We start from the raw sequence: 14092 nt of genomic DNA on the forward strand, positions 1-14092 counted from the left end.
TTGGTCACCCTAATTAAACAGTCTGATAACTCTGTCCTCGCAGCAGCTAACGATAGCTCACCGCTTGTGTAGCTACAGCAGCTAGCTAGCCATCTACCTTCTATTCGTATTTATTTTTCTACACAATAGAGAAGCGATGTGCTCTCGTGCCTCCTGCAGCTCTTCTGTGTTGCACGCCAATACTTTGAGACAAACAAGGAGCGTCAATCTAACGTAAATGCTTTTTAATAAATGTCTTTAGTTCCTGCACAATGAACATGAATCTCAAATTAAATGATTAATATTCCCCAAATTCCAATTAACTACACTTCCGCTGTTACAGAGGGGAAACACTGTAATCATACTGTAAACTTTCAAAAGTTCATATATTGTGCATAGTTTGAAGTGAAAAAAACTTTTCTTCAATTGTGTTTGGGTTCAGGCTCTGTTTAGGATCGGTATCGGAAAAACCCAAACGATACTCATCCCTACTCTCATGTCTGCGCGCTCAACGTGAAGCTAAAGCCAGCCGCTGGTTAGCTTAGCATGAAGACTGGAGACAAGAGGGCTCGAAAGGGATGTTTAAAAATCCGAATTCAACAGTTTACAAATTTCCGACTTGATGAAATAATGGACAAAAATCGTTCTTTATTCATTCTTAAAGTGTTTGCTTTCAAGATCAAGATGGGGTCATAGAAAAAAACAAGTAGAGCAAAGTGTTTTATGCACCATGTCAAGTGGATGAGCTCCATCAATACAAATACACCGTCCACACACACACATTTACTCTAAAGGCTCATTTGCATATTGTAGATACCTTCACTGTAACCATAGAGACGTTACATCATGATGGAACATTTCTCCATGTTCCATGTTCCAAGTTCTATGCTCCGTTCACCACAGCATAAGAACACAGTCTGTTGCACATCCAGTCAGTCAGTTTCAAACCTCGCATCTACACACTGAAGTTTTCCGGACCTACACTTGCAGAAAGCAACCATGTAATGCCTCAGGAGTCTGTAGAGGGGACGAAGACGCGTTCTGCTGCACTTAACAGAGCTCAAGGTAAGTGAGGAATCCAGACAGACTGCAGCCTTACTGCTGTGAATGATGTATTGGTCTATCGGGTGGAGAAGGCTGTGATTTAGAACTAATACCCTGAGATAAACCTCTGATTCCTGCTGTTGTCATGTAGATGTACACAGAGATGCATTAACATATAAAAGTACTTACACAGAGACGCACTAACATATAAAAGTTATTTGAGGAAATTGCACTTCTGAGTTTGTACCCTATGGTTGAATGCACTTATTGTAAGTCGCTTTGGATAAAAGCGTCAGCTAAATGAAATGTAATGTAATGTAAAAAGTACTTACACAGAGACGCACTAACATATCGGTATGCACAGAGACTAGCTAAACATAAAAAGCAAATACAGAAATACAGTTTAACAACCACAAATATATAATGTAGATTTACACATCCAAACAAACATGAAATAATTCAAATGTGCATCAAATTAAAATAATTGGATCTATGAATCTTGTCTCACATCCTGATGATCCTCCTCACGTCTCTTCTCCTTGTCTGCAGACCAACGAGACGCCATCCGGACGCCACGTCAATGGGACGCCATCCGGACGCCACGTCAATGGGACGCCATCCGGACGCCACGTCAACGGGACGCCATCAAGACGTCACGTCAACCCCTCAGGAGCAAATGGGGTAACTACGCATGACACTCCCCCCCCACACACACACACAGATGTACACACAGACACACTAACATTTGGTTCTAAACAATGACACACACTAATATTTAGCTGTACACAAATACATAATAACCATTAGATGTACACACAGACACACTAACAATGACATCTACACACAGACACACTATCATTTGGTTCTAAACAACGACACACACTAATATTTAGTTGTACACAAAGACACACACTAACATTTAGATGTACACAAAGACACATTAATATTTAGATGTACACACAGACACACTAACAATTAGATGTACACACATACACACTAACATTTGGTTCTAAACAAAGACAAACACTAATATTTAGATGTACACAAAGACAATAACAATTAGATGTACACAAAGACATATTCATATTTAGATGTACACACAGACACACTAACATTTGGTTCTAAACAAAGACACACACTAACAATTAGATGTACACAAAGACACAATAACAATTAGATGTACACACACACACACTAACAATTAGATCTACACACAGACACACTAACAATTAGATGTACACACAGACACACTAACATTTGGTTCTAAACAAAGATACACACTAATATTTAGATGTACACAAAGACACAATAACAATTAGATCTACACACAGACCCACTAACAATTAGATCTACACACAGACACACTAACAATTAGATGAACACACAGACACACTAACAATTAGATGAACACACGGACACACTAACAATTAGATGAACACACGGACACACGAACAATTAGATGTACACACAGACACATCCTGATGATCCTCCTCACGTCTCTTCTCCTTGTCTGCAGACCAACAGGACGCCATCAGGACACCATGTCATCGGGACGCCATCAGGATGCCATGTCATCGGGACGCCACCAGGACGCCATCAGGACCTCGCGTCAACCCCTCAGGAGCAAATCCAGATCTACTCATGACACACACACACACACACAGATGTACTCACAGACACACTAACATTTGGTTCTAAACAAAGACACACACTAATATTTAGATGTACACAAAGACACATTAATATTTAGATGTACACACAGACACACTAACAATTAGATGTACACACAGACACACTAACATTTGGTTCTAAACAAAGACACACACTAACATTTAAATGTACACAAAGACACATTCATATTTAGATGTACACACAGACACACTAACAATTAGATGTACACACAGACCTACTAACATTTGGTTCTAAACAAAGACACACACTAATATTTAGATGTACACAAAGACACAATAACAATTAGATGTACACACAGACACACTAACAATTAGATGTACACACAGACACACTAACAATTAGATGTACACACAGACACACTAACAATTAGATGTACACACAGACACACTAACAATTAGATGTACACACGGACACACTAACAATTAGATGTACACACGGACACACTAACAATTATATGTACACACGGACACACTAACAATTAGATCTACACACAGACACACTAACAATTAGATGTACACACAGACACATCCTGATGATCCTCCTTACGTCTCTTCTCCTTGTCTGCAGACTAACAGGACGCCATCAGGACGCCACGTCATCGGGACGCCATCAGGACACCACGTCATCGGGACGCCATCAGGACGCCATCAGGACGCCGCGTCAACCCCTCAGGAGCAAATCCAAATCTACTCATGACACACACACACACACACACACACACACACACACACACAGATGTACTCAGACACGTTAACATTTGGTTCTAAACAAAGACACACACTAACATTTAGATGTACACAAAGACACATTAATATTTAGATGTACACACAGACACACTAACAATTAGATCCACACACAGACACACTAACAATTAGATGTACACACAGACACACTAACATTTGGTTCTAAACAAAGACACACACTAACATTTAGATGTACACAAAGACACATTAATATTTAGATGTACACACAGACACACTAACAATTAGATGTACACACAGACACACTAACAATTAGATGTACACGCAGACACACTATCATTTGGTTCTAAACAAAGACACACACTAATATTTAGATGTACACAAAGACATATTAATATTTAGATGTACACACAGACACACTAACAATTAGATGTACACACAGACACACTAACAATTAGATGTACACACAGACACACTAACATTTGGTTCAAAACAAAGACACACACTAATATTTAGATGTACACAAAGACACAATGACAATTAGATGTACACACAGACACACTAACAATTAGATCTACACACAGACACACTAACAATTAGATGTTCACACGGACACACTAACAATTAGATCTACACACAGACACACTAACAATTAGATGTACACAAAGACACATTAATATTTAGATGTACACACAGACACACTAACATTTATATGTACACACAGACACACTAACAATTAGATGTACACACAGACACACTAACAATTAGATGTACACACAGACACACTAACAATTAGATGTACACACAGACACACTAACAATTAGATGTACACACAGACACACTAACAATTAGATGTACACACAGACACATCCTGATGATCCTCCTCACGTCTCTTCTCCTTGTCTGCAGACCAACAGGACGCCATCAGGACGCCACGTCATCGGGACGCTACTTCATCGGGACGCCATCAGGACGCCACGTCATCGGGACGCCATCAGGACGCCACGTCATCGGGACGCCATCAGGATTCCATCAGGACGCCATCAGGACGCCGCGTCAACCCTTCAGGAGCAAATCCAGATCTACTCATGACACACACACACACACACACACACAGATGTACTCAGAGATACACTAACATTTAGACACGCTGGCAAATTTAGATGTACAATTAGATGTACACACAGACACACTAACAATTAGATGTACACACAGACACACTAACAATGAGATGTACACACAGACACACTAACATTTGGTTCTAAACAAAGACACACACTGATATTTAGATGTACACAAAGACACAATAACAATTAGAAGTACACACAGACACACTAACAATTAGATCTACACACAGACACACTAACAATTAGATGAACACACGGACACACTAACAATTAGATCTACACACAGACACACTAACAATTAGATGTACACACAGACACATCCTGATGATCCTCCTTACGTCTCTTCTCCTTGTCTGCAGACCAACAGGACGCCATTAGGACACCACGTCATCGGGACGCTACGTCATCGGGACACCATCAGGACACCACGTCATCGGGACACCATCAGGACGCCGCGTCAACCCCTCAGGAGCAAATCCAAATCTACTCATGACACACACACACACACACCCACACACACACACAGATGTACTCACAGACACGTTAACATTTGGTTCTAAACAAAGACACACACTAACATTTAGATGTACACAAAGACACATTAATATTTAAATGTACACACAGACACACTAACAATTAGATCCACACACAGACACACTAACAATTAGATGTACACACAGACACACTAACATTTGGTTCTAAACAAAGACACACACTAATATTTAGATGTACACAAAGACACATTCATATTTAGATGTACACACAGACACACTAACAATTAGATGTACACACAGACACACTAACATTTGGTTCTAAACAAAGACACACACTAACATTTAGATGTACACAAAGACACATTAATATTTAGATGTACACACAGACACACTAACATTTATATGTACACACAGACACACTAACAATTAGATGTACACACAGACACACTAACAATTAGATGTACACACAGACACACTAACAATTAGATGTACACACAGACACATCCTGATGATCCTCCTCACGTCTCTTCTCCTTGTCTGCAGACCAACAGGACGCCATCAGGACGCCACGTCATCGGGATGCCATCAGGACGCCATCAGGACACCACGTCATCGGGACACTACGTCATCGGGACACACTAACAATTAGATGTACACACAGACACACTAACAATTAGATGTACACACAGACACACTAACATTTGGTTCTAAACAAAGACACACACTAACATTTAGATGTACACAAAGACACACACTAATATTTAGATGTACACAAAGACATTAATATTTAGATGTACACACAGACACACTAACATTTGGTACTAAACAAAGACACACACTAATATTTAGATGTACACAAAGACATATTAATATTTAGATGTACACACAGACACACTAACATTTAGATGTACACACAGACACACTAACATTTAGATGTACACACAGACACACTAACAACATTAACATGTTAATAACTTCTTCTTTTCTCTCTTCTCAGGAACTGCTTCAGATGTTTTCCCAATGATTGTTTTATTATTATTGTTAAATATGTTGTTTATTATGGTTTATAAATGTTTTTAACAATGAAAATACATTTTAATAAAAATAAAACCAAATGAATCCGTCTTGTTTTCTTCAGACCAAAGAGAATCACATGTTCTTTATTACTCGTTGACTTGAATGAAGTGAAACAACAATGATCTTGAGTTAATGAGCGTTTGTGTAATTAATGACACACAAAGGTTTCAGTCGACATTTTAAGCCTGATTTCAATTGTTGACTCACTTCCTCCTGTAATCAGACATCAGGCGGAAGAAGAAGAGAAGATTTAGTCAATGAACATGTTTCCGATATGGAACATTTTAATTAAAACATGAATGCTTCTAAAAAATGAAGTCAGGCAACTCAAAGCACAAACAAGTTCAATTCTCTACAAATAAAGCAAATTCAAACCCCAAGTTCATCGGGACGTGTGAGCGTCTCTAATGACGCAGTCAAGTCAAGTGCAACTCCAGAGTTACGAATGTCTGTTCGTTCTCTCTGCTGCTGGCCGACAGACGACATCTTCTCTCTCACGCTGTCAATCAGAAACTCAATGAACCGCCACGCTGCAGCCCTTCAACATTCCTACAGTTTAGATAGATGAATAAATAAATATGATAAAAAACGGATCAGTGTTAACTGTGTGTTAACTGCTCCCAAAATGACAAATTCTAAATATTCTAATAGGATAATTTACTCACTCCAATGTTAATGGTAACTTGATCATCTTTAGTGACTAAAATCAGCCAACGAATCAGAAGGTTTGTTCTCGGGGTTGATGTTCAAGACAATCATTAACACATCTAGTTGTCCTTTTTTATTTGTTATTTTTTATTACTAAATACTAAATTCATGTATTAATTAATATGTTTTACCGTTGAGGGGGCATAAAGTTAAATGGTTAGTCACCATACAAGTAAAAATGATTATATAGTGATAAACTATATAATATGAACAGGGCTGTAGTGGAGGGTAAACGCACGTAAACGCCGTTTACGCACCTCTATAATTTTGGAAATAGCGTTTTCGCACCTATAAATAGCGTTTACGCACCTCAAAGTTCCCTGCGCCTTGTATTCTTCCTTTGGAATAATCCGAAATAAACTTGGTATAATTTTAAAACAGCTAAGACTAAGTTTCCTATTGTTGAACATATAAACGCCGTAGTCTGAATAATTTTCAACTGCGCTGTATTACGGTCTGTGAGCATCCAATCAGTGCCTTGCGGCTGCAGCAGCGACACCAATCAGGATCCAGGAGGTGTGTAAACACACGTTGTGGATCAACCCAGTGGTCCCCAACCTTTCTCACCTCACGAACCGGTTTCATGTCAGACAATATTTCGCGGACCGGTCGAGAAGGTCCGACGGGGGGGGGGTAGTAGTCGCGCGCTCTGTGTTCGCTGGTCGTGCACGGTAAAAGGACAAGAAAAACGCCTGGTGACGCGTAGATTAGAAAACAAGTCAGTTCTCAACGTGAAAAAAACATGCTGTATGGGCTATTTATGATGACATAGGTAGTACATGAGTGTTCCTTTAACTTATGTTGTTCATACACATGTATTCATTGTCATTGATTGTATATGACTTTTACTGATAACATAATGCAATACAGCCAGGACAGCCTTACAAGAGTCGCGACGCTTTGTGTTGCGTTGCTTCGCATCGCGTCGAGGTCTGTATGATCACAAAATTCCTTTACCCACCTCTAATTTTACCACTACAGCACTGGATGTCAGTAATTCCACCACTCTAAGATGATTCCTTGCCCTGATGATGATTATTTGCCCCTTAGGGAAAATAATAATATATTTGTTTTTCTACTTCAACCAGGTAAACGTGTTTCTCTTTTGTTTGTTTTAAAAGTAAGATCATGTTACAAATTTTACTTATGTACAAAGGACACATGATGGAAAAAACCCCCAAAGTAAACAATAACACACGCAGCCAATTCTTGGGCTTGCAGTTAATTCTAGTAGCATGTTCACAAACTGGCATCTTGCCGTACTTTTCATGTAAAAAAACAGCACATAATATCAACCCATATTATATGTTTTATTTGGTTTGAATGGACAAATTTTGAAAGCTTGCGTCAATTTATATTTATTTATTTTTAATTTAACTGTAAAATGTACCTACAACAAATTGTTTTAGTAATTAGAGCTCATGAAATTAGATACGTTGGAGACAAACAAAACGTTTTCATTTTTGTTAGTAGACCGCATTCAATATAAAAAATGGACATTCTGCCACCCAGAGGCGAAATTTAAAAACAGCTGTCAGATGGTGAAGAAAGTGGGAGATTTATTTTATTATATTACTCTACTGTATGTATTGTGACGGTTTCGAATCCGCCAAAAACACCTATCCATGATAGCTGTTAACAAGGGACAATTTTAATACGTCACATTATAAATATTTAACTTTAACATGTACAGTGAGACCAGGAACCGGTTGGTGATGACGTCATCAATACGCGACGTAGCGTGCGAGATCCTGAAGGTTGTCAACGAGAAGCCTGTGATGAAATAAATCAAATCAAAAGGTTGGTTTATGTCACTATTCCATTGATTTACATTGGCCAAATGGCCATGAGATAAACGAACAGCTCGGCTTGGTTTGTTAAAAACAGCAGGTGAAACGTATGTGTATCTATTGAGCCGGGACAACCTAAAGTTAAGCTAGCGATAGCTCATGACTATTAGCCATTTAGTAAGGTTAATGCTAAATGTGTGTTATCACATTGTTGGACACAATTGACGTAGTAGGACATGTTATGGTGGACGTGTTCACTCCTATAGTTTGATTCCTTTATGCTTAGTTTAGTTAGATGCTGAATGCTGGATATTGTCGGATATGCTAGAGCTTTCGCTGCATGCCTGGAAATGGAAAAGATCGATGAACATGATCCACAACCGGGCGTCCAACGCGCTCTCTTCTCTTCTCCTCTCCTCTCCTGTCCTCTGCTCCTCAGCTCTGTCAGGAGGACGTTGCTATGATGGCGGTGTCGTGTCTAACCAGAGCCCTGCGCTCCATGACTCTGTCCCAGCCTGCTCTGCTCTCCTCGCAGGTAAACGACCACTGTCATTCACACTGGAGATCTGCATCGTCACAACCAACACACACATACATACGTGCAACATGCTTATTGTGTTTTCAGGCAATTACACAGACCGGGCTGGCAACTCAGGGGCCCAAGATGGTCGTTCAGTGCAGGGGCTTCCTCACCACAGCCTCTCTGGAGCAGAACAGGACATTTTGGAAGCAGAGGGAGAAGTACACCATCAAACCTATGGGAATGAAAAAGACGGGAGGAAGAGACCACACGGGTAAAGACCACTGTAGAAGAATCTAATAAACGAGTGTGTTTGAAAGCTAGGCCAGAGGAGGACGCGGTTGGAGTCGGCATCAAATGTGCTGGTCTGGATTTTATCCATGTTCTGTTTTCACCAGTAGGTTAAACGAATACACACGTCTCAAACCAAAACCTTCTTTTAGCCTTCAGCATGGCTTAACCAAAATCTAGCTGCCAATGCTACTATCGTCCAGGTTGGATTAGATAAAGTAGAACAGCCTTTGATGTGAACTTCTACAAGGTTATGTACATAAGTCCTTACTGAGGAAACACTACAATCATGCAATAGAATGACATTTTCACAAGTCTTAAACAGCGTTTGAATGGAGCTAAACAAAGAGCCGTTCTGTGTTGGACAAGACATTTGGACGTTTTTAAAGAGGGCAGATAGTTGTGCTTTGAACCATCTGCATGCCTGGTTTGAAATATGTATTCGAGCACCAGCAAGTATGATGATCAGCTAATAAGTTTGGCCTCGGGCTGACCGCACTCTGTTACTGCGACTAGAGGCGAGTGTAAAGACTTGCTCACCTTTCTTTCTGCCGCGCAGGAAGGATACGGACACATGGCATCGGTGGAGGCCACAAACAAAAATACAGGTGGATTGACTTTCAGAGACTGCGCTATGAACCAAACAATGAGGCCAAACCCTTTGAAGAGAAGGTTGTGGAAGTGCGATACGACCCGTGCAGGTAAAGGTCAGCTTTCACTACACAGTGGCACTCTGATTATGCATTCTGAACACAGTCGGTTATCATCATCTGTGCTACACAGGTCTGCTGACATTGCCCTGTTAGCTGGAGGCAGCCGGAAAAGATGGATAATTGCTACGGAGAACATGCAGGCAGGAGACATCATTAAAACATCTGGAGTAATTGGACGCATGGCAGGTAGAGGATCCACCCTGGTGTGTCATGTTTCCAACAATCCCTTGAGATGATGGAAGTAAAGGTACGCTGTGTTCAGCACTTAAATACGGTGTATCCGTTTGTTTTACTCTGCAGTCTCGGCCAATGAGGGTGATGCGTATCCACTGGGAGCGCTTCCTGTGGGGACTCTGGTGAACAACCTCGAGGTACAACCAGGGAAAGGATCGGAGTACATTCGTGCTGCAGGTAGTCTATTATTTGCTCATTAGTTGCTGAATACATATTATACTATACTACATATACTGAATATATATTTTTGGTTATGATGATTTTATTTGACAGACTTGTCTTAACAATTACAAACCAGAAAAGGTTCCAATCATGAATACAGTCTTCTTACGATAAAGGAGCCACGAGTGGGATCCTTAACCACTAATGGAATTTAATTAATCTAATGGTAAAAGCATTTTTTCCTTAGTGTATAATCACCTCAATATAACAAGGGTGTTTATTTGAGGCCTAAAGAAAGACGTTTTATATTAACCGATGTAGCGGCAGCCATGTTTCTACCGTAGCCCTGAGGGGACAAACCAAACACTGGCTCTGTTTTCGGGGTGTAGTTCTCCAAGCTCGACAAGCAGACGTTTCAGTTAGTTGCATCTGATGCTGTAAAAAAACTAATGTTTGTTGCTTTTGGTTTTCAGGCACAAGTGGCATTTTGCTCCGTAAGGTAAACGGAACAGCAATCATTCAGCTTCCTTCGAAGCAGCAGGTTCAGGTGAGTTTACCTGAATTAAGATTCCACCGGTGTTTAAACCAGGCTCCTTACTGAATGTTGTCATCTCGACACACACACACACACACACACACAGGTATTGGAGACCTGCATCGTAACGGTGGGACGCGTGTCCAACATCGACCACAACAAACGCATCATCGGCAAAGCCGGGCGCAACCGCTGGCTCGGCATTCGCCCCTCGAGCGGCCTGTGGCAGAGGAAGGGCGGCTGGGCTGGACGCAAGATCAAACCGCTGCCTCCTATGAAGGTTTACGTCAACCTGCCCTCGATCTCAGCCAAGTGACACAGGATCGAAGAGTGTCGACCCTCGTTTGTTATCGCTTACAATGTTATGTTGGTCTAGAAAATATGAATAAACATGAGCTGTTTGTACAGAAGATTATAAATTTTATTAAACACAACTGCTTGTGAGAGCATGGAAAGAAACAAAACAATATAAAAATCCAAAACATATTTACAGCTATAGTAAAACATGCAGAGTAATCCATATTTGTAGTGGTAAATTTAAAAATACTGTCATGTCATTTAAAATAGGGTTTGTGCAAAGACAACGGGAGGCATTTCAAGTAACGGGAGCAATGAGACGGCATGTTGGAGTTTGACCATTGATGTCTAAGAGTTCATTGGTCGCTGAGTGACGACGCCTGCTCATTGATCCCGTCCTGTGAAACACCCCCATGCTACGTCTAGATTTAGGGCAAAACAAATACATTGAAATAAGCTTGTTATGCCCGTTCAGTTTTCAAAAGGCTAACTCGCGACACGTTCCCTCAAACAACTCGGTCCTGACTGAATCTTCACAGACCAAGAAGTTGGTTTCCCGTGTAAAAGGAGAAGGCGAACCCTTTGAAAAAGCAGGAGACAAGAACACTTGACAGTACAGTTACAGGCAGACACGTGTGGTGGTAGCTGCAAAAAAAGCTTTTCAACATCAAGTGGCAAAAACAAAGTAACAAACGGCGCTCAACAACAAACATCCCAATGAAAAGGATCATCTAGAAAATAAAACTGCCTTCTCTTGACTAGGTAGTGGTTTACTTTTCAAATATATCACATCACCTCAAAAAAAAGTGTCCCAAATTTGAGCGAATATATGTAGAAAACCACATGAAAGTGCATTACAAAGTCAGGGAAATGGCAAACCTAATAAGTGTTTACTTTATACAAGTCAACTTCATAGCTATGAGTTCTGGAAATATATATATATATTTATATATATATATTTGGCATTTTTGACATGTCAAGAAATTAAGGGAAGCTATTTGTGCTTTAAATTTAGTGGAAGGGGAGGGATTGGAATTCACAAAATGATGTATATATTTATATACATTACTATAAAAGACAGCCAATCAAAGCTTGTGAGTGGTCACTTTAAAAAAAACGAACGCAACTACCTTAAAGTCCCTTTGTTCAAAGGTTTCCTATTGCAAAAGTTGTACGTAACACTATTCAGGGCGTACCATTGAACACACAGCACACCTGCACACACCTGCACGGACGCACGCACGCACACACACACACACACACAGGGACTTGGATCCGTCGCGACTCCTTTGACTATCATGTTACTTTAAAGTTTTTTTAATTCTTGCATTGCGCTCCTCACTACTTCACGTCCGTCTCGTTTTCCCGCAGCAGGCCGACACGCCACCGCCGGACCCATCGGTGTGTTTGAGGTCAGGGGACGCCCGAGTGCGCCCGCCACGGGCAAGAAAAGCACACAACGGGATTACGTTTGGCCAAATGTAGAGCACAAACTGGTACATTTGTCAGGATTATTCTCTCAGTAATCTAAATACTGATCTCCACAGGGACCAAGGGCACATTAAATGTACCATTTTTGTTTCCTGTACTACAAAGTTTGGCCGAGCCGAGGGCTCTGGTGGTTGGACTGTAATGGGAACTTTACTTTGGCACGTAACCGGAACATCTGGAGGTATCCAGCATCGGGGAGGGAGGGGGGCGGGGTGGTGAAACAATAGTCAGAACTAAATTTGGTATTCAGCTGTTGATAGTTGAAGTAGGATTTGTGGTGTCGCGTTGCCCTGCTGCTAAGTAGATGTTGCTGTGCAGGCCGAATGTACACCGAAGTCTGAAGCACTTACAATAACGAAATGATTTGAACTTCTCACATGTCACAAATGCTTTTTTTATAGCTACCTTCAGTAACACCTTACTTTAGTTTTTAGGGGGTTTTTTTGCACACGGGTCCTAAAAAGCGACGAGGCAAACAGAGCTTTGTTCCTTTCTATAAAAATTTACCTTTTTGAGAAAGTAAAAAGGGAGGAGTAAGAAAACTGAGCACTGAGTTTGAGGAGGATTCCATCTAGATTCACAGCAATATTCCAACTTTCAACAATAAACACAAACACGGTCTCAAACCATCTCACACACGCCACTGCACATCACCATCACACTCCTCCACTGTCCATAGAGTAACAATAAATGTAGGATTTCACAGAAATAATAAAATGTTAACAAAAACAAAGTGCAAACACAGCTGCCGTTATCGAAATGTGGCAAATTGTCAAAATACCCCAAGATACCTCCGAGGCAGTCGCACAAATCTTACAAAATAGTACGTGTTTTTCGTAGTGTGTAAAAAACAACAACAACAACAACACCCAACAACGTCGACATCGAAAACATCCAAATGAGAACATGACATTTGTGTATTGAACAGGTGGTTGTGAGCCAGTAAGATTTCCACAGGAAAACTAGTACTGCCAGTGAGATGGGGGGGGGGGCTTTTCTTCTACTTCTCTGTAGCCTCTCGGTGAGACGAGAGTTCAGCGGGGGACAGGTGGTGGGCGGGCGGGCGCGGTCACGCGGGCTTAGTGTAACCAAAGATCCCCACCGGGAAGTGCTTGACGTGTGTCGGCCACTGGGCGGCGAGCTGGAAAAACTTCACGTCGTTCCACTCGACTCCATCGATTGTGACTGAGGGAGGCAAAGAGAGCCGAGAAAGAAGGCGTTAAACATTTAAACACAC

The 14092-nt window shown here is 40.9% G+C and overlaps 2 protein-coding genes and 1 long non-coding RNA gene across 4 annotated transcripts in view; 2 read left to right on the plus strand and 1 right to left on the minus strand.

Annotated features, from left to right (window-relative positions):
- Positions 1-886: 886 nt before the first annotated feature.
- On the plus strand, positions 887-6156 carry LOC120820312 (uncharacterized). The gene is made up of 3 exons (XR_013467863.1): positions 887-1044; positions 1573-1704; positions 2540-6156. It is a non-coding gene; the product is annotated as an uncharacterized LOC120820312 (long non-coding RNA).
- A 2176-nt stretch (positions 6157-8332) lies between these two features.
- Positions 8333-11477, plus strand: mrpl2 (mitochondrial ribosomal protein L2). The gene is made up of 8 exons (XM_040178244.2): positions 8333-8622; positions 9052-9147; positions 9238-9406; positions 9983-10124; positions 10207-10322; positions 10437-10547; positions 11006-11079; positions 11174-11477. Exons 2-8 carry the CDS (start codon positions 9073-9075, stop codon positions 11381-11383), a joined length of 897 nt encoding a protein of 298 aa, XP_040034178.1. The 5' UTR covers positions 8333-8622; positions 9052-9072; the 3' UTR covers positions 11384-11477.
- The window catches only part of LOC120820476 (phosphofurin acidic cluster sorting protein 2), a 36673-nt gene continuing 34047 nt past the window's right edge, over positions 11467-14092 (minus strand). For both annotated transcript variants that reach the window (XM_078103995.1, XM_078103996.1), the window contains one exon: positions 11467-14040. In XM_078103995.1, the coding sequence (XP_077960121.1) occupies positions 13925-14040 (116 nt within the window). In that variant the 3' untranslated portion in view covers positions 11467-13924. The remainder of the gene's footprint in view (positions 14041-14092) is intronic.

This window comes from Gasterosteus aculeatus, chromosome 6, assembly GCF_964276395.1.
Source record: "Gasterosteus aculeatus chromosome 6, fGasAcu3.hap1.1, whole genome shotgun sequence".
In the NCBI taxonomy this organism is placed as follows: Eukaryota; Metazoa; Chordata; class Actinopteri; order Perciformes; family Gasterosteidae; genus Gasterosteus; species Gasterosteus aculeatus.